Source organism: Epinephelus moara, chromosome 9 (assembly GCF_006386435.1).
Source record: "Epinephelus moara isolate mb chromosome 9, YSFRI_EMoa_1.0, whole genome shotgun sequence".
NCBI lineage: Eukaryota > Metazoa > Chordata > Actinopteri > Perciformes > Serranidae > Epinephelus > Epinephelus moara.
Window position 1 is genome coordinate 11,848,325 of NC_065514.1, and position 25,726 is coordinate 11,874,050.

General features: G+C 40.6%; 2 protein-coding genes across 2 annotated transcripts in view; one reads left to right on the forward strand and one right to left on the reverse strand.

Annotated features, from left to right (window-relative positions):
- Nucleotides 1–704: 704 nt before the first annotated feature.
- On the forward strand, nt 705–11,410 carry slc30a5 (solute carrier family 30 member 5). The gene is made up of 16 exons (XM_050053688.1): nt 705–1,222; nt 3,077–3,199; nt 3,374–3,440; nt 3,751–3,836; nt 4,002–4,089; nt 4,436–4,523; nt 5,131–5,207; nt 5,286–5,456; nt 7,186–7,474; nt 7,641–7,849; nt 9,100–9,257; nt 9,361–9,490; nt 9,929–10,202; nt 10,290–10,516; nt 10,819–10,947; nt 11,132–11,410. The coding sequence occupies exons 1-16, from the start codon at nt 1,152–1,154 to the stop codon at nt 11,300–11,302; spliced, it is 2,358 nt and encodes a 785-aa protein (XP_049909645.1). The 5' UTR covers nt 705–1,151; the 3' UTR covers nt 11,303–11,410.
- Nucleotides 11,411–13,159: 1,749 nt separating this feature from the next.
- The window catches only part of LOC126395906 (MAM domain-containing protein 2-like), a 22,438-nt gene continuing 9,871 nt past the window's right edge, over nt 13,160–25,726 (reverse strand). Inside the window, exons 4-15 of the mRNA XM_050053689.1 lie at nt 24,710–24,794; nt 24,364–24,501; nt 22,419–22,696; nt 21,619–21,712; nt 21,050–21,196; nt 20,277–20,396; nt 19,992–20,140; nt 17,781–17,877; nt 15,678–15,836; nt 15,263–15,516; nt 13,607–13,691; nt 13,160–13,486 (exon numbers count right to left, since the gene is read on the reverse strand). Coding sequence (XP_049909646.1) covers nt 13,440–13,486; nt 13,607–13,691; nt 15,263–15,516; nt 15,678–15,836; nt 17,781–17,877; nt 19,992–20,140; nt 20,277–20,396; nt 21,050–21,196; nt 21,619–21,712; nt 22,419–22,696; nt 24,364–24,501; nt 24,710–24,794 — 1,653 coding nt within the window. The 3' untranslated portion in view covers nt 13,160–13,439. The remainder of the gene's footprint in view (nt 13,487–13,606; nt 13,692–15,262; nt 15,517–15,677; nt 15,837–17,780; nt 17,878–19,991; nt 20,141–20,276; nt 20,397–21,049; nt 21,197–21,618; nt 21,713–22,418; nt 22,697–24,363; nt 24,502–24,709; nt 24,795–25,726) is intronic.

The following is a 25,726-nucleotide window of genomic DNA, read 5'->3' on the forward strand; positions in this document are numbered from 1 at the left end:
AATTAAAACAATAAAGTAAAACACAAATGTGTAGTGTATTTTTTTTTTAGATAATTTTGTAGATAATGTACACACAAAACTCTACATACAGAGAAAAAAATAAAGGAAAATATAATAAAATAATAATAATAATGATAAGAAATATTAATAATAATAAATAAAAAGTAATACAAATCCAGAATACTGTATCATGGGTTCATATAAAATTAATCAAACACACAGAATTAGTTTTAATTGTCTCCTTTTTCTTAAGACCTCTTATTGTGGTGCCATATGAGGTTTTTAATAGAAAAGTCCAAAATCATCTCTTCTTGTAAATGTACTATTGTCAGGAGAATAAAATTAACTGGCCACAAAATGTATATTTTTCCACTTCACTGCTTAAAAATATCTTTATTAACTTAATTACCCAGTCCTCCTATTTATATAATGTTTAATATCCATCCAAAATATTTTCATAGCCTGTACATACAGTTGTTTCTTCTTCTACTTCACATAAAGTACAAAAATATTCAACGTGAATTTAAAATCTCTCCATTGTCTTATTTTGCTGGATATATTTAAAGCAATTTTTTAAAGGAAACCTCGCTAACTTTTTTCAGTTTTTAATCCACCAGTGACGTCATCACCGACGCAGAACCCTGAACTGCGCAGGAGCAACGTTCACGAACACACGCACGTGACGTGGACTATTTACCGTGTCCGGAAGTGCTGTGGCTTTTTTTGTGTGTCCAGCTTGGCTGTTTTATCCTCACATAAGGGACTCTAGCTGTGATTGTGACGAGCTCAACATAAGAATTAATAATTATTTAGCTCTCACGAGGCGACCGCATGTATTTGTGTGACACAGAGGGAACACAGAGGACGTGTCGCGGGTAGAAAGTTTGTAAATCTAACTTAACTGGCATGCCGGATGGCTAACGTTAGCTAGCATGCTAACAGGCTGAGAAAGCTGCCAGCTGACTGTAGGTTTATTTCTGTGTACAGAGCATTTTACAGATTTAATTTAAACGGAAGAATGAATAGGAGCCAGGAGGAGCCTGGTCAGACTCTTCACCGGACTGCGGTTTAATTTTAATATTGAGGTTACAGTGATGTTCAGGATACTGGGAACATAAATACTGGAACTGGTCGAGACTGGGTGACTGAAGATGGAAGATAAATACAGTAGCAACGTACTGTCAGGGGGGAAACTGGGGATGGTGGAAGTGCCCAACTCTAGGTAAGTGTCTGATATTAATCTGAGCTTAATCTCATCCAGATGGTGTGAGCTATTGTTTATATTACCTTGACATTAAATCAGTCAAGCCAGGTCACTGTAGCTGTATGTTAGTCTTTGTTCAAAATGTGTTTATCATTGAAACTAATACCTCCAGTAATTTTTTACAGTATACTATCAAATTGTTTTGTCTAAAAGTGTCCCTGTACCTGAGCTCCAACTAGGTGACGTTTGTAAGTTGCTTGGTGTGCCCAAACTACACAAGTATACAAGTACACTCAATTTACAATAATATAAACAGAGAAACAACCAATTCCTCACATTTGAGGAAGCAGAAACAAGTGAATGTTTCCCCATTTTTTTCTTGATGAATAACTTTAATGGTCAGTTAATAATTAAAATTGTAAATAATTGATTTCTTTGTCAACCTATCAGTAAACTGGCTGATTGTATCACCACTTATTTGGAATACTGGTGCAAAAAATAGGTCAAAAGCTCATTAGGTGTGCATAATATTTAATAGATTTAGATATTAGGTATTTATTTCTAATGGAAATATATCTATAAACTCTGACAGGTGGAAAGACAGAAGGAAAGGATTCTACGTCCGGCTGTATTTTGTTTTTCAGTACCGTAGATAATCAAATGTACGTGGTATGATAACTGTCAATTGTCATATCAGGGTATACCATATTAGTGTTAGACTTTTATGTAGCTAGGTAAGTCTTGTTGAGATCAGCTATCTTTTTTACAAGGGAGACCTGGCCAAGACAGCAGCACACAAATAGTTACAGCCAAACAACAACACAATAAAAACATAAAGATACACAGCAACTTGTAGAAATATTAGAGCACCTGTGCACAATGACAAGACCCAACCGACTCATTCATCCTTGTACTTGAGAGTTTTATGAATGAGTGAAATGAGAGTTTTAAAATCAGGTTGAGAGACCAATTCATGTAGTTTCAAGTGAGAGGAGCAGAGCACATACAAGCTTTCTCTCCCAGCTCAGGCCACGCGCAAGGAACAGACAGCAAAACTATCTTCAGATCTCAGACTGCAGCTACAGTCATCTCTGTTCAATCAAAGTACAAATGTACAAAGGGAGTTTATTCAGCATGGCTTTATAAATTAACAAATAATAGCGACTGAGCCTACGACAGGTCAAAGACGGCCAGCCAGCCCTGGAACAGCCCTGTTCTTCCAACTACAAAAGCTGTTTGTTTGCCACATGATTTTAGTCAACACATTGTCTCTGTTCAGCCCATCTGTGTGTCTATCAGCTGTGACAACAAGTGTCATGGGGTCCTCCAGCAACAAGGGCACTTATTTTCTGTCTATTCATTATTTGATGGGCCATAAGTGTTTGTTAAACCAAACAAGACTTGTCAAAGTAGAGGTGTGAAAAAATTAATATCACTTTAGCCTAAACAGTGTTGTCAAAAATCTAAATTTGCTGATACATGTCAATTCTGAATATTTAAAATGGTTTCAATGCTCATATTCAGCTGTATTGATAAACCAATATCGGCTGTGCTTTCTTGCTTTCTTTTATTGTGAATGTTCAATACAGTCATTCTGCTGTTTGCTGCTACTAATCAAGAAAGAGAAGTCGTCATCATGTTTGATATGTATTTAATCAAACCTTTAAGTTTTTTGCCCTCAGTGTCAATTTTAACCATGATATTGAAAATAGTATCATATATCGATAGTCTTCGAGGTGTTGTATTAAAGTTAGAAATTTCAGTATTGTGACGACACTATACCGTGTACCACTGCAGCCCTAAATAGGACATTATTTTTCTGTATCACTCATCTTCAGCACTAATATATTTTTTTGTCCTTTTCCATTTCAGGTTAACCAGATACATAGTTTTACTGGTTATCACAAAGGTCCTCAAGGCTCTTGGGATCTTTGAATCTTACGATATCCTGAAGGTTGTTCACATCGTCCAGTTCATCTTCATACTAAAATTAGGGTAAGAGCTCTGACGCTTATTATTTTTTGCTTAGGCTTCATTTCAGCCATTGTGTTCAACTTGCACTTGTTAATTTGTATTATTATTATTACTATATTACTATAATTATTACTACTATGTTTTGTATTTATGGACGGTGAACACATGCTGACAGTGATCTCTCTCCTTTCTCAGGAGTGCCGTCGTTCTGCTTTTCTTTCAAAAGCCTTTCTCCTCTGGCAAAGTCATCTCAAAACGACAGGTTTGTTGGATTTCTTCCACTTCTGCTTGTGCGTGATCCAGCTCTTGCTTCATTCTTGGCTCAAAACTTCCTCCGCCGTTTCTCCTTCATTCGACTTAACAGTAGGGACACAGTGTTTGTTAGATCTTTTACCCACCTGTGAGGGCTAATCTGTTGTCTGTAGTGTTTTAAGCAATTTTAAGGTTGAGCTTTGTAGTAGTAAGATATATTTTTTTCATGACAGACACAGTATCAGTGCCACCGTAAAGCCATGGTGTCGACCTGCCATAGTGATTAAACTGTCTTCTTATTCAATCTGTTTTCTTTGCAGTGGATAAAGTTACTAAAGCATGCTGTTTTCAGCTGTGTCATATCCCTCCTGGGCTTCTTCGGTCTAACTCTGTGTGGACCTCTGAGGTAAAATGTCACCATAAATGAGTGTGTTATTCAAAGCTGTTAAAAACAACAATGCTTTGTGCATGCATGTGAGCATGTTGTTTTAAGTGTGGGTGTGTTTATGTCTCTGTGTATTTGTGCTTATGCACAGGGTATGATTAAAACCTGGCTCGTGTCTTTTTACAGGACATTGTTGCTTTTTGAGCACAGTGATGTGGTGGTCATTGCTCTCCTTGGCGTCCTGTTCACAAGCTCAGGAGGGGGGCCGTCCAAGGTAGAAGACCACGAATTCACAAAACTGAAACTTATTTTTATGAAAAAAAAAAGCAATACAGTGCAGGGAGAGGCAAAAAACCCAGAGCGCTTATTCTTGCTGATGCACAGCCCTGGTGTCAGCTCTGTTTTGGTTCTATTTAAAGGAACATTTCACCCAAAAACACTACAAAACAGATTGCTGGTTGCAGCTCATGCCAGTAAAATGTACTCAATAACATTTGGTCAAGGTCATTTTGACACTGCCTGAAATGAAACAGCAGTTTTAGACTGTGTATACTGCCTCAGATTATCAGTGTGGAAGATATATGTAATATGCATTTGTTTGTCTGTCTAAATGTGTGCAGACCAGAGGCGCTGCTCTCTTCATCATCGCTGTGATCTGCCTCCTCCTCTTTGACAATGACGATCTCATGGCAAAGATGGCGGAGCACCGTATCCTTTGCTCCTTATAAAGGGCGTTTTTTTTTTCCACTGTTACTGACCTGATCTGTTTGTGTTCATCATATCTCTCTGTTTTTATCATGTTTTTAAAAATCATGCTTTTCACCCCTCTCTAGAAGATGCAGTTTTTGCTACATGGCATAATCTTGGCATAAAGTCATTTAATGACTTGTACATTCAAGGAGTATTTGCATCCTATGAACAGATCTCAAAACAATTCAATTTTTCAAATAATTATTTATTCAGATACTTTCAGATTCGCAGTTTTGTTCAAAATATGACCCCTCAATATCCCTTTCAGCCTATAAGCCCATCCATAGATGCTTTTTTACTACCACCCCCTACACTAAAGGGTACAATTTCATGTATATATGAGAGAATTTTCTCTCTTCAGAACTCTTTAATTCTTCCTATCAAAACTGCATGGGAGCAGGATTTGGGTAAAGAAATTAACAATGACTTATGGAAGGATATTCTTCTTCGTGTCCATTCCTCGTCCATGTGTGCCAAACAGGGCTTAATTCAATGTAAAATTGTGCACCGCACACATTGGACAAAACTCAAACTCATGTTTACCTTGACTCGTCTTACTAACCAGCTGAGGGACATCATGACAGCGCGCTCACTCATTTCCTCTACACAGCCATCGCGTTCTTAGGGGTTGCAGATCACAAAGTAAGCAAAACACACTTTAAATTTTACATTTATTGCTTTCTACAGAAGCATAATCAATCACTCTTGTCTTCCCACCAGGGAGGTGTTGTGCTGCTGGTGGCCTCCCTGTGTCTGAAGGTGGCTTTCCACACGGCCTCCAGGAAACTGTCAGTGGAAATCGGTGGTGCGAAACGCCTCTATGCTCTTGACAACCTGGTCTCTGCTATGGTGCTGCTGCCCTGGGTCATAGTGCTCTCAGCAACCACAGAAGTAAGTGCACAGACCATGTGACAGAATAAGAAATGTGTGAAGTCTGTTTTGTCCTTTTGGAGAAGAGTGTAGAATCATAAAGCTCACAAATTCTGCAGAATTACGCAAAATAAGTTAGAAAATTACAGAGACATAGTGAGCTGTTCTCATTCTCATTTAACTTTGCTTACTTTGTAACCAACAAAATGACCAAACTAGAGGTGCTGTTTTAATGATAATTCAGGAGAATGGCTGCCTCAGTCATTTCATCCTTAATTTTCCCTGCTGATGCTAGTCTCTCTCTTGGTCTGTCCAACACTTTGATCCACAACAAGATATTTACTGGCTAGCTTGCTATAAAGTTTTGTGTCGATAGACTCATTTTTGTCTTTCGTAGGGGTCACGGGGGATGTTAAGGGGAAGATAGCAGGTCAGTATATGCCACACAAAAGTGGTAGACATAATCTGAAAGCTGGGAACCTGGTATAAAACAGTTCACAGGATCCATACTAAAAATGTTCGTACGAACAAAAGCCAAAAATGGTGTCTGCAAAAAAAATTTTTGACAATGTTTGCAATCAGGCTTCCACCTTACCATCTGCGGCACCAATTTCCTGTCTCCAAAATGTTCGGAAGCATGGCAAAGCAAAGTTTCTCCCATCAAGTCTGTTTTTATATATCACAACTTTTGCGTGGGAAGTGGTGTACGTAAATATGTATAAACATTGTGTTTTGGTTTGGCACCTATTCAGACATTTAAAGTTTGGAGTATAAAGAGGCTTTGAACATTTATGATTACAGTATATGATGTCTATTCCCATGCCCGATTATATCACCATTATGCACAAATTTGGTACTAAATGTAAGCTTTTTTGGCCATTTGAGGATGAATAGAAAGGATTAACACATTAAAACACTGAGACCTTGAGGAGCACCTCAAAAAATCCATGCAGTGATTTGGTATCAAAAACTATAGAAACTTGCAGATTTTTGTAAGACTAGCGTTTTTGGCCAAACACTTCTGTTCTGGAAACTGCTCAGAAACCATCTTATTGTAAATGTATCTATGAAAACTAAACATCCTCTGAATGCTCGAGGTCTGTAGTTTGTGGTAGTAAATTTTCATGAGGCTGTGATTATCTTCAAGGCCACAACAGGTCGTTTTATACAGCGATGTCCATTTAAAAAATGGTCACACTACAATGAAATGGCTTCTATGGGGGCTAACATCATCACACATGAATGAAATTGGGCTCACTGATTCCACAAGTCTTAGTTTTCCAGTCATACCCAGTTTATGCAGTTCCAACACTGTTTATGGGCCTCAGTATGCAGAAAGATTCAAATGCAATAGGCAAAAATAACACATCTGCACTGCATGCAAAAAAATTCATGACCTTTGCCCAAAATTATACAGGACTACCATAAATTGGGCATATCTGTAAATGGGAGACTCGTGGGTACCCATGGAAGTCATTTTCATTCAGATATCTTGAGGTGGGAGGTCAAGGGACCCCTGTGAAAATGGCCATGCTACTTTTTCCCTCTGCAAAATTAAGCCTCCCTTTGGAGTGTTATTTAACACCCTTTAAAAAAAAAAAAAAAACCTTGGAAAGACAGTAATGTTGGTCGAAGATGCCGACTTCCTAAGGGGACTGGAAGAGGTTAATTGAAACTATGTCTGTTTATGCTCAGTCCCTTGGGTAATCTATTTGACCTCTTCATTGACTGTTTTTTGTCTCCCCACCAGAGTAAAGTAGAGTCATGGTCGGCCCTCATCCTACCGTTCGGGATGATCATCTTCTCCGTAATGATCCTGGAATTTTACGTCGAGGCCATCTGCAACACAAAGATGGAGACGCAAAGGTGCGCCCGCTACGGTGCCATCGCTCTCTTCCTCAGCGCCCTGCTGCTGGCCAACTTCTGGACACACCCACTGACAGACCAGCTGCGCTCCATGAGCAAACCGCCCCAGCAGGTCAGCACGGAGCATGTGCTCTCTGGGGGAGTGCTGGTCAGCGCCATCTTCTTCATCATGTGTAAGTAACGGCTGTGGGAGTCAGCAGGATGAGTTTACTGATGATGAAGCTGAGTCGAAACTGTCGTCATGCTGTAGTTCTGCCGTCATTTAAACAAGTTCCTGTTAATCTTCTGAAGTCAAAATGTGGATTTATTCTCATTACTTTCCGTCCTTCCTCTCTGCAGCATCCAGTATCCTCTCGTCTCCGTCAAAGAAAGGTCAGAAGGGCACCTTGGTGGGTTACTCACCTGAAGGGACCCCTCTGTACAACTTCATGGGCGACGCCCTGCAGCACACATCGCAGTCCCTCCCACGGTTCATCAAAGATTCTCTGAAACAGATCCTGGAAGAGTACGACTCCAGGCAGATCTTCTACTTCCTGTGTCTCAACCTGGTACGTACAGCGTCAGGGAGAGAAAATTCACAACTGACCATTGTGTGAAAGATCAAACATATCAATGGGATGTGCAATTTACTGAAAGCACAGCACATGTTTTTGGAGATACAATTAAGCATACAGGAAAAATTACGATGGTAAATAGTACTTTAAAGAGATAGTTTGAATTTTTTGAAGTATTTATCCATATTCAACGTGTTACCTACAGTAGATCAGTTGGCACACCCCCAGTTTGGAGAGGCAAACTGGCAAACTGCAACACGGAAGCAAAGCAATGTGCTGCTGTGGATGGGGACAGCAACAAAATGTATTTTAGCCATCTTGAAAAAAAATAATAACAGTTTAAGTGTCATGACTGGGAGCGTAGGTGACCAGAAGCTCAGCTATATAACTCGGTGCTAAACCATGTTAAGCTTTAAAAGTTATTAAAAGAATCTTAAAATCAATACTGAAGTTAACTAGCAACCAACAGAGAGAGGAGAGAACTGGGGTGATATGTGACCTACGAGTTGTCCCAATTAAAATACAAGCTGCAGCATTCTGTACTGGTTGAAGCAGAGCTACTGAAGATTTACTGAGGCATGTAAACAGTGCATTACAGTAGTGGGGGTTGTGAGACTACAAAAGCGTGAACAAGCTGTTCTAGTTTCTGCTTCTGTTCTGCCTTTAAGAAACTGCAGTTCTGAGTTTGTAAAGTCTAATAATTCCAGATTGATAAACCAAATTAAGACAGCTATTACATCCACAAAATGCTCCTGCTCTCCTACAACATCTCAGTGACAGTTGTGTTTGAGAAAGATATTCAAAACTCAGAAACTTTGAGTCAGTGCAGTAGTGACAGAGGACACTGATGGTATGTCCTCAGTTTTTTAGGGGTTTATTGACCTCAAGAGGACTTTACATTCTACAATTACACACACAGTGCAAGTAATGGTCATCTAAAAGTCGATATTTCTGATATTTTATAACTAAACATACTTAAATTTGAATACAATGTTTTCCTAAAAGAAAGCCTTAGGAAGTGCAGAGCTGTCTTTGAGACACAGGGATGTCAAATTTCTCAGAGATATAACTGGACCTGTTAGATAATTAAATATTTCAGATTTATTTTATAGGTTCTAATTGAATTTTAGTTGTGTTGTCAGAAAATATTCATGACTTTGACTCATTCAAACTCTTGTCTAGACTCGGGTTGACTTTAAATTCTCTTATAATTTTGGGTAAATGTAATGTTCTGCATGTTTCAGGCTTTCACCTTTGTGGAGCTGTTTTATGGCGTCTGGACCAACAGTCTGGGACTGATCTCTGATGGCTTCCACATGCTCTTTGACTGCTCCGCTTTAGTCCTTGGCTTGTTTGCTGCCCTCATGACTCGCTGGAAAGCGACCAGGATCTTCTCCTACGGGTAAAGAACATGTGGACAGGCTGGTAGAAGATAATGGAAAAATTTAAGGCCTTTAAATCTGAGCTGGATGTTTAACAATCGACTTCTGTGGGTTTTTTTCCAGGTATGGTCGTGTGGAGATACTTTCTGGATTCATCAATGGCCTGTTCCTGATGGTCATCGCTTTCTTTGTCTTTGTGGAGTCTGTCACACGAGTGTTGGATCCTCCTAATATAAACACAGACATGCTGACTGTGAGTAAACTGTGTCTGTCACTTCATGTAAAGGATTGTGACTGAATGTCCTGATTTAAGTTAAGTATCTGCTAATACAAAGTCTTCCTCAGATATGTAGATTTTCCTACATGCACACTGAACATGTGAAATATTATTTCAGTTTAGAATTGAGTATTATTGTCAGTGTAAAAGCTTTGAATTGAGAACAAATTACATGCATAATTCACTCTTAAATCCAACTCCATTCTTGCGTCTCAAGTTGCTAATCAGTGTGTAAACTGACCAGGACACAGGAGATAAAGTTGCCCCCAGAGGCTAAATCGTTGTCGGACTGATAGCAGATTGGTTCTGAGATTGAAGTTAGGGAACATCTGTGTGCCATCAGTTCTTAATGGTCTTTCATCGAGTCACTAGACATCGTCAGTCTGATCTCTGAACTGTTTTTGTCCCCTGCAGCCGGTGTCTGTCGGAGGCTTACTGGTCAACCTGGTGGGTATCTGCGCTTTCAGTCACGCTCACTCCCACGGTGGCAAAAGCTGCTCCTCACACGACCACGGTCACTCTCACCACGGCCACTCCCACAACGAGCACAGCCACGGAGGCCACAGCCACTCTCATGGAGGGCACGGGCACGGTGGACACGGTCATGGCGGGCACAGTGGACACGGGCACGGTGGACACGGGCACTCCCACGGCTCAGGGGGCGGAGGCATGAACGCTAACATGAGAGGTGTGTGTTCCGTTGGTACCCCCCAAAAAAAGGACTTTTTAGAAAGGAAGCTGTAGCCAGATAAAATCCTCGTGTTCTGTCTTCCAGGTGTTTTCCTCCATGTCTTGGCGGACACGTTGGGTAGCGTTGGCGTGATCATCTCCACCATCCTCATCCGTCAGTTCGGCTGGTTAATTGCCGACCCTATTTGTTCGCTCTTCATTGCTACGCTCATTTTTCTCAGTGTCATCCCTCTGCTTAAGGACGCCTGCGAGGTTCTGCTCCTACGAATTCCTCCAGAAAATGAGAAGGACCTGAACAGTGCTCTGGAGAAGGTGAGGAGTCAGACACGATGAAGTCACTGCAGCTGATGTTGTCATTCGCTAGAGTGCAGAGGTTTTTGACCCAGGGAAGCGCAGTGTCGAGTGTGAAGTAGTTAAGATTAGCGGTTCTTGGGAAACAAGATGTCCCTTTTTCTTGAAACAAATGATGATCTATTATAATGTAGTACCCACATCAAGATTCAAGAAGGTTCTCAAGCATTATCATTTTCCTTAGCAACAGTGAAACATTTCTACACCATCAGCAGAAGCTGAAAAAGCTTTTGTGGTGTTAAGTTTTCTGAGTGTTATTTCAGATCGAGAAGATTGAAGGAGTGTTGTCGTACAGAGATCCTCACTTCTGGAGGCATTCAGCCAACATGATCGCAGGGACCATCCACCTCCAGATCATGCCAGATGTGGTGGAGCAGAGGATCATACAGCAGGTCTGTACAAACAGTAGAGTCAAGAGTCAGCCTCCTTGCTGTGACATCTCTCCATTTATTGCATGTATAGGTCCTGTTTGTGCATGTGTGTGTATTTCAGGCAGGTGTGTATATGACAACAGAGTGAAAAATTGAATTTCCCCTTGAGGATTAATAAGGTATACCTTCTTCTTCTTCTTCGTAGGTGACGGCCATTTTGAAAGACGCAGGGGTGAACAATCTGTCGATCCAGGTGGAGAAGGAGGCTTACTTCCAGCACATGTCTGGACTTAGCACAGGATTTCAAGAAGTTCTGGCAATGACGCAGCAGATGGAGTCCATGAAATACCTTAAAGATGGGACGTGTATCATGTAACGACCATCTGCTGGACCAAATGAAACTTTCCTGAGTCAAACCTTTTTCACTGAAATGTACAGTATATGTATGTATGTGGTTAAAATAAATCTGAATATATTGGTTTTATTTTCGTGTCTGCTGCGTTTTGTATTTGTGTGCAGAAAAAATACTTTGTTTTTCTGCGCCAAACATTCGATATTTAACAGACTTACTTGTACCAACAAAGAAAATGCCTTTAGATTGTCGCGATACTTAAAAACTAAAAACTCATTGCGCTGAGAAAAACATTTAAATATAAGTCCAATGAAATGGGTCGATGGCATGTTCATAGCAATAGCTGTATAACACATTAATAGGAGATGTAAAAAGACAACATACTTACAGTTAATATGTCACTAAAATCATAAAGTGTATTTTTAAGAAGTGGTCTTAATGTGTAAGGATGCAAATCTGCAGCTTAAAGTAAAGGCAGTGTGGATATGTGCACTTTCAGTCTCATGGAAAAACTTTTAAGTATTGACATTAGCAACCAAAAGGCAGCACTGTCACACTAGAAGTCAAGGTTTGCTTTACCAACTAATCAGTGTCATACTTAACATAATCAGCCCTTCTGTGTCTGACTGCTTGTCTAATAGTTCAAAAGAAATGCATTTTACTTTCTAAGGCACAGCTCTAATCCGTGGGGATTGTAGCTGTCACCTCCCACCCTGCAGGCCTAAAATTACCTGGATCCAGTAACTGCAGTTTACTGCTGCTTCTGACCAAATCCAGCTTTTAGTGGTTCAAGCCTGAAGGGCTGAAACCCTGTTGCTTTTGTGTGTATTTGGTTTTCCTAATCTTCTACATGAGTGTTTTTGCAAATTCCTGTGAGGTGGATGGAATTTTCGACAATGATTAGAAGTTGTGCGCAAATGCACAAAAAATATGGAGGCACTATAATTAAAGGTAAAAATTTTGAACTATAAAAATATATATATACTATAAAAGAAACTTGGTACAGATGTTCATCTATACTCACTCTACAAATTTGCCTCAAGAACTACAAAGTAAACAAGATTTTCCGCCATTTTGAATTCTTTGAGAATAGGTTTGATTTGTACCAAATTTTCTGCGGATCATTGTTGGAACAAACTCGTCAAAAAATATCAAAAGCTTGTTGACACTTGATCAGTGAACTTTAAAGGGCTGTGTCTCAGCACATTTATAGACCAAACTCCGTAACCGCTAAGCCAATCATCACAAAAATTGTTGGAGATGCCCACATAAGAACCTGAAACATACCCTGAAAATTTTTTGTTGTAATTGGCCACCAGGAGGAGCTACAAATGGAAAAAGAAAAAAACAAAACAAATCAGACTATAAATCAGAACGTGATTGTCTAATCAGTTCAGAACTCGCAGGATATGTTTCATAATAACATTGAACCATCTGTGTAAAATAATTTTAAAATTGCTCAATAGGGGGCGCCACTAGTTCCAAACATGCATGGGCCTGGCGCAGTTTGGCCATTAAACAATTACGGTTTGTCCAAATGTCACCAAAATCTGCGGATGATTTTAAATTCAGCTGTTAAAACATGTTTTTGAAACTGACCAATAGGGGGCGATGGTGTTGCCAAAAAAGTGCGTAACCCAACTTTTGATTGTAAATAAACGACCGTCTGATTGTCGTAAAACCTGTTCGAAATTTTTAATGCAGGTGTCAGAAACTGTCAAAGGTCTCGATCCTCCGAAGCTTTTAACTTTTAAAGATCTGTGTAAGCTTGAATACTAATATCACAGCTTGCTGCTATATTTATTTTTCCTTTTTTTTTCGTAATAATAATTTTTATTGTCATGTGTTCGTGACCAAAGAAAAGAAAACCAGAAATACCGTTGAATAACCTTCTTGTTTTATTTAAGCAATGAGCATTAATCTAATGCATATAAATGTGAAGAGAAACACAGTTAAACACACTCTCTGCTACTACAGTGAAGAGAGAAATACTGACTATGACACAACTGATATGTGTTGCTCCATGAAAAAAAAACTACGTGAAAAGTTTCCTTTTACCCACAATCCTGCATGTTCAGATTGATCCGCAGGAGTCAGGAGTCTGTAATGTGCAAAAATAAACGGGTTCATGCATCCTACGCAGCTGATTTCCTCCGGCCTTCTACTCGATCTCATTGGAGGTTAGTACGGGGGCCTTGATCTCCATCGCTGCAGGGGAATCAGAGAGAAATCAGAGAGCTGCTACAAACCTCAAGATAATTTACTGTGCGTGTTTTTCTTTAATGTTTAATCTTTAGCTATGTGATCACCAAATATCTTAAAGATTACCTGGGCAAGGTCCGCCTTCCAAGATAATGTCATCAATGGCGATATCACTCCTTACTGATGTACCCCTGGTCGCTTCAAACACAATCTGGGAAAGAGAAACAAAGAGAAACAATTGCTTCACGGCCCTGAAAACATTCGTTCTCAATCAGCTTCTCACTGTAAGTGTTTGGCAGTGGGAGAAGAGGCACTCAGATCCTTTGAAGTATCCGTCATGCACCAATATAGCAATGAGACAGTATGTCATAAGATAAAAGTTGTGCATTTAAAATCTGACTTTAATAAAAGTACAGAAGTATTATCAGCGATTTTTTTTGTGTCTAAGTGACCAATGGAGACAATAGTTTTTTGAAATTGGTATTAAGCAAGCCAAGAGTGTTGAAATGGGCTGCAAAGTAACGTTAACAAGCAAGTGTGCACCATGTCCAGTAAAAGTTTTTCTTTTTGCCACTGACAAGGCTCAGATTGTTTTTATAAGTGTCACCATTACACATGTGATCCTTACAGAGACAGACATTTGTTAAAGCGTAAGATCCCTTTTTGTTTAACCAGAACAAGCCCTGAAATCACCATTGCAAAACCCACCAGACTCGATTAAAACGTAAAATACACATCATTTAAAGTTGAAAAAGTAATCCACCCAATGAGATGTGAAAATCCACTGCCTCTAGACACACTAAAATAACTGCTTAATTAATGGCGTCTGGTGGGTTTGGCAATAACGATTTCAGGGCTGTTTCTGGTTAAACAAAAAGTTCTGTCTCTGTAGGGATCCTTTCCATAATGTTGTCGGTCACTTGTAATAATAATCTGAGCCTGTCAGTGGCAAAAACACTTTAAGTGAACCTAAATTGTTGGTGCACAAATGCCCAGAGTGGTTAGAGTGCAGTGAGTTTTGCTGCTGCCACCTGCAGCACATATAAATGTCTCCATAAAACACTGAGACACAAAAACATGGGAAAATAGGGTCGAGGTTGAAAAATACCAGCGTTACATTATAAGTTTGTGTACCATAAAGGTTGCTTTAAGTACTTGTTCTGCAAAAAAACACCCCTGTGACTCATTAAATAATACATTAATTTGTTAATGCTGATGCATACAGATCTAGTTTTAATTCCTTTGCATACAGTCAGGCAGTTTAGTCCAGGGACTCCCAACATAGGGTCCAGCCCCCTTAATTATATTTTTTAGAGGTTATGGAATTGACACCGTGGTTGTAAATTAATCAAATAGCCAATTAACAAAAATAATCAACAGTTTTGATAATCATTTAATCACTAGGGCATTTATCTGGCAAAATATAAAGAACATTCTCTCTCTACAGCTTGTTAAATGTGAAGATCTGTTTTTTTTTTTGTTTTTTTTAAATATAATTGTAAGTAATATATGTTTGGGTTTGGACTATTGACTTTTGGTTCTGGGATCTCGTGATAGAAATTTTTCACAATTTTCTGATGTTTTATAGACTAAATAGAATAAATAAAAATAGTCATACACTAATTGTTACTCAAAATAATCATTAGTTGCACTGTCGGAAAAGTTATTCTTTAAAAACAGTCTTTGTAAAGTGATATAAATGTCCTTCTGTCAAGGTCGTCCATGTCTAGCACACAGATTTTAAATCTAAAACACACAGGAGACATTTTGTTGGACTCATACCTGATGCTGGCTGTCACTCTGGTACTCCACTGTGGCCCTCAGCCAGGCGACGCTCTGCTCGCCGCTCAGTTGCCACAGCAACACATCCTCTCCGTCTTTCTGGAGGTGGACGCTGAGCTGACCTGTGCCTGAGCCGTACATGTGGTAGTAGAAGCGTAGACACTGAGGCCCCCTGGAGCCCCTCAGAGGTCGGGACAGCAGCCGGACACTCTGACCAGGCAGCATGGGCGACGCCTCCATGTGCAGGTAATATCCTGTTAACCAAAAGTCAACAGGTTTGTGTCATTAAAGCTGTGATAGTTTTAAATGACTTTTACTGATGTGTGAGCAGCACCTGAAGAGTTTTTTTCTCTTTTTGAACATGCCCATGTTCTGTGTGCATTGACACATGTAGGCATGTGTTGTGAGCCCTCACCGAGTCCCGTGGTGTGGTCTCCTCTTGGCCCGGTGTATGAGGTCGGGGTGGGCCCTCTCCTCCACTCCCAGTCAGCCCCGTCGTTCTGCTTGTCCTGAGTGTAACCGCACAGGCCCGCTTCAAAGTCACAGTGTCCTGGTAGAGACGACGACAACAAACCTGCAACAGCAGCATGAAAGACACTTTCTGTCAGGTAAGACTTGATTGTGACAACTATCAACTATCAACTAACTGTTTCTGGCCGCACCTCTCACCATATTATTGTGGGTAACTCTGTAAAACTGAATCTGAATAACTGTGCATAAAAGCTGCACCCAGCACTAGATAACAGTATCAGTATCAGTGTTACAGGTATAGGTTAGAAGGCTTCTGCTACTCTGACAGAATGCCATTGTCACCTTATTAAATGGCCTTTGGGAAAACTTAACGTTTCTTTATGTTTAGACAACACTGTGATTAATGTGTGGTTATGTGCAGGGACACTAATCACTTGATTGTGATTAGGAAAGATCATCTTTTGGCTTAAAACACCCATGTTTGGTGGCACAAAAGCTGCTTGAAACACCGCAATGTGTCCTAAAAAACACCTATAATTAGGGCTATGTTTGGGGGCACTGAACGCCTCTGAAATGTCGATGTTTAGCTAAAAAAAACCCACCCGTCTGGGGGCACTAAGTGCTGCTGGGAATGCTGTGATGTTAAAAAAACACCAACAATTTGGAGCATTAAACACCGTTGAAAATTCTGCAATATCTCACTAAAAACACCCACATTTAGTGAAACACAGCAACGGGTTTCTAAAAACCATGCAGATCCGAATCCACGTATGGGGGCACTAAATGCCACTGGAAACTCTTGTGATGTGTCGCCAAAAAACACCCATGTTTGGGGGCAGCAAATGCCACTGGAAACGCTACAATATCTTGCTTAAAAAAACACACATTTAGGGGCAGAAATGCTGCTGGAAACGCACTGACAGGTCACATTTGGGGGTGGAAACACAGCTGGAAATGCAGTGATGTATTGCCAAAAAACACCCGTGATTAAGGGCACTAAACACCACTGGAAACTTTGTAATATCTCACTAAAAACACCCACACTAGTGAAATACGGCAATGCTTTGCTTAAAAAGACACCCATATTTGGGGGCACTAAACGCTGCTGGAAACTCTGTGGTGTGTCGCTGAAAACACCCTTGTTTGGAGGCACTAACTGCCACTGGAAATGCTGCAATGGGTTGCTTAAAAAACAAACACGTTTTGGTGAAGAAATGCAGCTGAAAATGCAGCGACATGTCACTAATGGTGCATCAACTTGCTAAAAAACACCCATGTTTGGGGACAGAAACACCACTGGACATGTCTGTGTGTTGCTAAAAAACACCTACAATTGGATTGAATTGCCTCTTGAAACGCAGCGACGACTCACTGAATATACACTCACATGTGGGGGCACCAAAAGTACAGGGACCCCTACTGATCCTTATAAAGGAAAATCTACAACAAAGGAATCAAGGGCCAGCACAAACCTCTTTGTGGCCCTACACGGACTTTCCACAATTTTTCAATCTCCATTTTGTGCAACTGATAAACTCCTCATTTGCTTGTTTGGGGCCCCTGATGGCTGCAGGGGCTCTAGTCAGCTATGGGTCACACAGTAGTAATAATAATAATTATAGTGCATTTTATTTATAGGTGCCTTTTAAAGCACTCAAGAACACCTGCTTTTAAGTGGCACAAATTACCTAAAAAAACTGAGAACTGATCGAAGTACCCTGTGACATCTTATAAGGGGCCCCTGGCAGTCATGGAGCCCCGGGGAGGTTGCCTGTGTTGACGTGTTAAATATCCGGCCTTGGCTCCCAGACTGGATTTAGTTATCCTTTCAGACATCATGACTGTCCAGCAGTTTATGTATGTTAATGCAAATACATTTCTAAAATAAAAAACACATTTAGATGAGGGTTGGTAGAGATGGGCTCTCTGAGTGTTTTTAGTTTGACGGCAAAGTGAAAGCAGTCCCTGCCCTGGCTGTTGGCAGCATGTGGGTACAGTTAATGGGGACTGTAAGTATTAAAATAATACAGATAATTGTGTTATTTACCTGTTGTCAGCTCACAGTCCCCGAGGCTCATACTGATGTCGTCCAAAGCCACGGAGCCGCAGTCCCAGAAGCTCCTGCAGGTGCTGACGAAAACCACCTGAACAACAAAGGTAAAGAGTTAATCAGATTCACCACCCCAGAGAATTTACACCCATTCCTCATTTACAACATCAGCTCTTAAAAGAACCAAAACCACAAACACTTTGTTTCAGAGCAGAGCAGCTACAACACTTTGTTGTGGCTGGTGTTTGTGAGACTCCCAAATCCCTCTTCAGGAAGAGCAGAAATCATCAATCAAAGGCTGAGCGCTTTAAAACGGTTCAATATGTACAATAAGGAACAAAAGGCCAGTGTGGAAGAAAGCCTCGGAGCACTTTGGCATCTGGATGAATTAATTCTTATCATGCACATGAACACATGATGATGATACGGTGTCTTCTGACAGTGTAGTAAATAATATAAATCACAGATCTGATCTTTTTAAGGCTCCGACATCAGAGCAGGAAGTTATTTGTTTCTTTAGTTGTTGTTTCAGCTGTTTGTCATTCTCTCTATCCTGCATTCTTACATGACCTGCTTCCTTCCTTGTGTTTCCCCCCTTCTCTTCTTATTTTGTTGACCCATCCCTGGGTTTATTTGAGTTTTTATTTGCTTGTTTGTTCCTTAAATTGTTCCTAAATCGGGTCTTCTGGAGTAGTTCCTTCCCTTTTTACCGACACTACAGCTACACCATCATATTAGCGTCACAGCTGTATTGTTGGTTGGTCCACCACTCTGCTTCAGACTGAAATATCTCAACAACTATTGGATGGATTGCCATGAAATTTAGTTTAGACATTCCTGTTCCCCAGAGGATAAATCTCTGTGGCTCTTGCGATTCTCTAAATCTTTCCTCTAGTGCCACCATGAGGTTGATATTTTTGTTTTTAAGTGAAATGTGTTAGTTCAGGCAGCTCACATCCCAGCTACATCAGCTGATCTCAAACAGCCCAGTCACCTGATGGAGCAGCTGATTGGTAGAAGGGAGTCAGCTGATTGATCACATGATTCCTGTCTATGCAACCAATTGGCGAATCTTATTCAGGGCGCCCTATTTAAACTGCTCTGACCTGCCTACTGTTGCTGCTTCCTCTGCAAGCCACTTTGCAACCTGCCTCCACCCCAGCTCCTCCTTTTCATGCTGTGTCTGACTTATCAATGTCATTTCTGTTTGTCATTGATGCTGCTCTGTTCTGTTCCTGGGGGGTCTTTGCTGCTGCTCTGCCTGCCTTAGGCTTTCCATGTAGGCGCATGGAAGGGCAGGGAGGTTTGCTCTCTCTGCCTCAGGCTTTCCTCATTTGCGCATGGAAGGGCAGCGAGGTGTGCTCTCTTGCGCTCTTGTGATTTTCACATTTTTCATTCTTATGTGCACATGTTAATAAGTATTCTTTTTACTATAAAAATGAGTCTCTTCTGATTTGAGACAATTTTTTGCCTCCTTTTAGATAGCAAGAATGAAAATAAGTCATCTTCAACAGTTGTGCTGTGGTTTCAGAGTGATGAAGATAGTTGGAGAACAGTTAGACACAAAATAGGATTGAGGCTTTACATGATAAATGTTTTTTCCCTTGGCAACTGTCATGTTTTTCCCAAACGGTGTACAGATTTTTAGGCACTCTGTTATCTCAAATGGCTTGAGCCTGAATTTGGACTGAGCCTTATGACTTAATATCTAGCTCCGCCCCTGGGCCATGCATCTTTATTCCCTCCAGTGTTTCTTCATTCATTCATTTTGTGATTTACTTGTTAGTTCCTCACTTCCTGCATCTTTCTTCCTTGATCATTCATTCATTTCTTGCCTCATTTTTGGATTTTTCTTCCTTCCTTCCTTCCCTCCTTCCTTCCTTTTGTCCATCATGTATTTGTTTATTTTTATTTATTCCTACCCCTTCCTCCCTTTTTCCCCTCATGTATTCATATGTTCCATTTGTTCCTCCCTTCATTTCTTTCTTTCTGAAGTCATTCATTTATTCACACATTTAATTGCTTTGTTTATTTATTCCTTTGTTCTTTCCTGCCGTCCTTAATTCATTAATTCTTTGGCTCACTCCCTGTTTCTCTCCTTCCCTCCCTTCCTTCCCCTTTTCATCCTTTTATTGGTTCTTTCCTTCCCTCTTTCCTTCTCCACAGTTATTCTAAGTGGTGAGATGTTTCCATGTCCTCTCCTCTGACCTTGGCAGGCTGTGATGTCTGGAAGGTGACGTCCGTGGTGATCCAGATTCCCCTGGACCTCTCCCCCTGCGTCCAGATCTTCTCCTGGCTGCTGCTCTGCTGCAGCGGCTGCAGATACACAGTCAGAGCCTGGTCCGTCTGGTTGAAACCTGCAGTTGCCAAAGTTATTTCTGCTCGGTGAGTCAGTAAAAATAAATCACAGCACAGGATTCACACTCAGACTTAAGCACACAGGAGTCTTGGCAAATATCCTTTCATCCGGAGAGTTTTCAGGGTGCCACTCACCCCTCAGGGAGAAGTAGAATCTCAGGCAGTACTTCATGTTCCCGGGCAGAGTTGGACCGATCAGACGGCTAACGTAACCAGAGCGTGGGCTCAGCCGGGAGTGAGCCAACAGGAAATATCCTGAAGGAGAGAAGACAGCTTTTATTTTCTCGCGAATCTGCTTGCCATGAGTGTTCCCAATTCCCATCACGACTCGCACCTGTTACTGATCTTAATTTCTACTGTTTTCAGCCTCAAATCCTGCTTTGTTTCACAACATCCTCCCCCAGGGAGTTCTTTATTTTTGAAGCTGTGTGGCTTCATTTTTGGCAACAAAAGGTCAGAAAGAATCAAAGCAACAAACAAATCACTGGCTTAAAAAGTTGCATTGCTAATATATTATCAATATGTTATATAAAAGTGCCTGCTTCTGGTGACAGTATTAACTAACCAGTGAGTAAATGAGCCAAAACAATGGGTTAAAATAGGCTCAAAAGCTCCGTAGAGCTGCAGAATCATCAAATAATCTTCCACAATTTTGGCTCCATGATTAATTGATTTTCTCTCTTGTAGTGCACACATAGTTCCCAACCCTCCTGGGTTTACAAGACACCAAAAGCACAGCTGCAGTGGTCCAACTTTTCGTTACTTTTTGTTTCATTTCACACACTTCTTAAACAAAATATTCTGCCTTCTCTCCCTTGGCAAATAGAATATGCAACGAAAAAACAGAAAGGAACCTCATTCTAAATTTCACCTGCTCACACAACAAATGAGCATCTCTACAGTCCCACCTGCTCCTGTGGTGTGGTCTCCATTCCTAAATATGTTGGGCTTCACAGACACTCTCCTCCACAACAACCCCGTCACCTGGTCCTGGGTGTAGCGGCAGTTACCGGACTCAAAGTCACAGTTGGCGATGGAGGGGTCAAAGGTCGGCTCTGTGGAATGAATATTGATGTTACTGGATGAGCACTTCAGTGTCTCTGGTTTTCGTACTTAAGATTTATTATAAAGAAGGACATTTGTTTTGGATATTTATAGTCCCTACAGATGAATCCTCCTGACCTTTCCTCTCATGGCCGCAATAAAATCATGATCAAAATTTTCCCTCTGAACAGCACAGAGGAAACATTCAAATGTTTCATTCAACATTCAAATTCAAATGTAAACCTCACATAGCTATGTCATGTAAAGAGCACATTCATAGGGATGAAACCTTTTCGATGAACCCACTGTCCATTCTCTAACCTATCCCCACAACATGTGATCCTCTAAAGTTTTCTTAGTCCTTTTAAAATCCCAAGAATGTTAATATTTCTGATGTTCAGCCAGAAAGCAATAGGTCATAAAAATGACTCACCACTGTCTTTGCTGCAAAACTCTGGAGAGAAGGAAATGTCATCAATTGCAACACGTCCACCTCTTGGACTGTTAAAGGACACTTCAAAGACCACCTGGAGGAACGGACAGACACACATAAACCAAGATGCATGCCATTGTGTGCACACATGTATGACCTCGCACAGATGGAAAATGTAGAGACGACATAGGTAAAGTTTTGAGGTACGAGCGCTAACAATTCCTTATTTATTTTGCAGAAGCTAGTGTAGATAATGTCAAAAGCACAGTTGGTCTAGTAAACTTGGGGTGCTACACACAAGGCTTAGTTAGTGATCTTAGATAACCACAAAACGATACACAGCTGAAAACAAATGCTCGTGCTAGCAAGATCAAGAGCTTTACAACACAAGGCATGGAAACACTACCGCTTTTGTCCACAGGGGGCGCCACAATCAACATCAAATGAAGGTTCCTTGTAGTTGTTTTTAACTCTTCAGCAGTATATGGGTCAGTTATACCACATACAAAATGGCTTCTAGGTTAATTTATCAATAATAATCTTAATTGAAATTTTGAAACTTTGAAGATTTCACTGGATGATTTTTTCTTTGTGTTACAGGTTTGTATTTCTATTATTTTTGTACCTTTAACTATTTTCTTAAATCACCTATATAGTAGCCTATGTATTAACTTTGTTTAAGGTGCTTTTTCTCCTTTTCTTAGTAAATTTTGTACATTTCAATATCTGTTGATGTTGATATAAAAACTCATCACACAGAGCTTTAAAATGCTATACAGGCATGACATGTTCACACTGACCTGCACAGAGTACGGTGCCTTCAGGTCCACCTGCACAGGGATCCATTCCTCCAGTGTCCCGCTCCACTCGTTCTGGCTTTCTGTCTCCGCCCTCCACAGCTCCTGGTACTGACCCAGCTTGTCCCTGGTGTAAACAGAGAACAGGTTCCCTCCCTCCTCGCTCCGCTGGTACTGAAAGCTCAGGCAGCCGGACATCGGCACCGTCGTCATGGGGGACACCAGCTTGGCCACTTCTTTGAAAGTCTTGGCGTAGATGGAGTCCACGTACATCAAGTGACCTGAGAGTGAGTTTAAATTTGAGATATTATCTTCTTAAGTCAGAAGTTTCAGAGTCAACAAGTCTCTGTTGAGTCAGGTCTAACATACTGACATTAACTATTATCCCATGGTTTGGTAACCTCAGTGTGAAAAACAAAAACCTACTGGGAATATTTTAAATATATTTTTTTCCTCTTATCTGTAGTGCTATTTATCAACCCAGATTGTTTTGGTGTGAGTTGTCGAGTGCTGGAGATATCTGCTGTAGAAATTCCTGCCTTCTCTTCAATATAATGGAATGAGATGACAGTCGGCTTGTGGTGCCAAAAAATACATTTCTCAACTCAACAGGAATGTCTCTTTCCAGAAATCATGACCCGGTTACTCAAGATAATCCACAGACCTTGTGAGCAGAATAAAGCCTTCATCTACTCATGGACAAGAGGCTCCTGCTTGTGACTGCATGAGATGCAAATAAAAATGGCGTCCTCGGTGGTGCTAGGTGAGCTAGCAGTAGATGCACACTTCCTTCTGCGCAGTGATACAGTTGGCAGGTGTAGTTTGGTTGAAGAAAAATAGTTCCTACACAAAATTGCACACAACAAGGTCTGTGGATTATCTGAGGTAACCGGGTCATGATTTCTGGAAATAGACATTGCTGTTGAGTTTTTTAAATGTATTTGGCGCTTTGAGCTCCACAAGCTGATTGCCATCTTGTTCCATCATATTCAAGAGAAGGCAGACATCTCTACGGCTGATATCTAACACTCTGCAACTCACACCAAAACAATCTAGACTGATAAATAGCACTACAGGTGAGAGGACAAATATGCACCCTAAAACTTAAATTAAAAGCCTAGTCCCAATTTACTGCCCAGTCCCTTTTACTAGCCTGGTGTGGCTACACATTTTGACAAATAAAGGCCTGTCTCAATTAGAGGCCTGGTCTGGTTCATTTTTATAGACGTTCTTTGGATGTTTAAAACCAACTTGTTGGTTACCCACTGGAGCTAACATTAGTTAGCTGTTTAAATCGCACATACAAATATAAATGTTTAAACTTAAAATTATTGAAACCATGAACACCAGAGGAGACAAATAAACAATGTGATTATATTTTCCATCTTTGCTGAGCAACAGTTTTGTGTAAAAGGAATTAAAAGGCCTGTCCCAAATATAGGCCTGTTGAGTTAAGTGATTTAAGCAAATAAAAGCCCGGGCTACTAATTGAAGTTTTACAGTATTTTTGCAGGTCATTAATAATGGACTCCAAACGCTTTTTACACAATGAATTTACCTTCACCAACAAATATGTAGCAATCTGCATCTGAAAATAGTCCCCTAACAAATGCGCAATTTACTCCTGTTAGTGTCACGTTTGTTGAAATCTACAGTGCCCAGCTGTTTTGGGGAATTACCAAGCCTAGATTTGAAAGGTGATACTATATCTCTATGACCCATTTTTACATCTCAGGTAAGAAGGAATGGGCTTGGGACTTATAGAGCCACCGACAGGGTAGAGAAGTATGAGACTAACTAATAAATTTTAGTTTCATATCTGATAGAAAATGTGACAAAAACTATGCAAACTATGAATTTCTTTAACCACCTGTTCTTGTTGTCCAAAATGAAAACATGCAGGGCTCTAAGTCACTGAATAAAACACCCTTATATGAATAACACTCACCTGTCCTGTTGTTGTACGTGTGGTCATTCGGTATGTTGTTGTGAAGCAGCTGGGCCCCGCCTCCTCCCACATACCAGTTCACATTGGCGTTCCACTGATTGCTGTATCCACACAGGTGAGACTCCTCAAAATCACACTCTAGACACAGATAATGAGAAACAGACCCAACATTATAGGCCTGGGCGCAAAAGGCTTTTAACTTTATAATGTACCAAATATGTTCATATGTGTGGGTGAGTTTAAGAACAGAGCACACATGGTCTGCGTCCAGAGTTAAATGCATATGTGGATTATTTTTGTCTTTTTAAGAAGGAAGTGCGAGTGATGTATGTGTGAAGTCACCGACCCAGGCAGTATCCGGGGCTGATGTGGATCTCAAAGACGGCCACGCTGCTCCCAGGGCTCCCTCCAGGTTTACCTTCGATGACAACCTAATCAACAACACATGTCCAGTGATACCCTGCAACCGTGATGTGGAGCGACACGGGAATGACATCATAGAAGGTGAGCGAACATATGGAGGGTCAGAGAGAGGGCAGGCGTGAAATGCACAGGAATCTAATTTACTTTTAAAGCTCTGGTGAGCAGAAGGTTTTATGTAAAATGACAGTTAGAAGAAGAAACAACCCACATTAGGGCGGAGAAGAAACACGCTCGTTAAAACATGAGGTCAGGGCTTGTACATGTGAGTCTGTCTGCAATCAAGCATGATCTCAGAGGTAATTTATGTTTATTCAGATGAATAAATGGCCTACTCTTTATTATTATGTGTGCGGCTCATCAAAAAATCTCTTATCTTATGTGTTAGCAAACAGTTGTGTATTTTAATGTACAGCAGACTAAAAGCAAATTGCATTTTGAGCTGTTTTTGTATCTGTCTGTCGAAAATTCATTCCTTTTAGCTCTGATTTGGTCTCCACCACCCCCTGAGAAAATATCTGGCTGCTATCTGTTCCACTTTCTTCTCCATCTATTATTAGTTGCTAACTTTGTCTGTTGTTTGGTGCTAGATAGGTGGCACACAGTGGGTTTACCAGAGTTTGTTGGCCAAAGAGAGCACTCAAATTGAACTATACAGTAAATGTCCTGTAAAATCAAAACTATGATCTAAAATAGGCTAAAAAGCTCTGGAGCTAAATGTTGTGCCTGGGGCACGTCATGTATTAATGATACTCGTTACCTGGAGAGGTCGGAAAAAGATATACGTTTCTTCCCTGTTCCAAAACCAAAATCAAACCCTGAAAAGTGTAGGGTTAGCTAGCTAGCTACTGAAGATATAGCCTACTGAATGTATACACATGCTGCTTTTGCTTTTTGATGATTATAACAGTGAAACAAAGACCGACCCTGCTGTACAGGAACC

Coding starts and splice junctions, on each gene's coding strand:
- slc30a5 (XM_050053688.1), top strand. CDS start 1,152: ATGGAAGATAAATACAGTAGCAACGTACTGTCAGGGGGGAAACTGGGG. Junction 3,200..3,373: donor ATCTTCATACTAAAATTAGG/GTAAGAGCTCTG, acceptor CTCCTTTCTCAG/GAGTGCCGTCGTTCTGCTTT. Junction 7,475..7,640: donor CGCCATCTTCTTCATCATGT/GTAAGTAACGGC, acceptor TCCTCTCTGCAG/CATCCAGTATCCTCTCGTCT.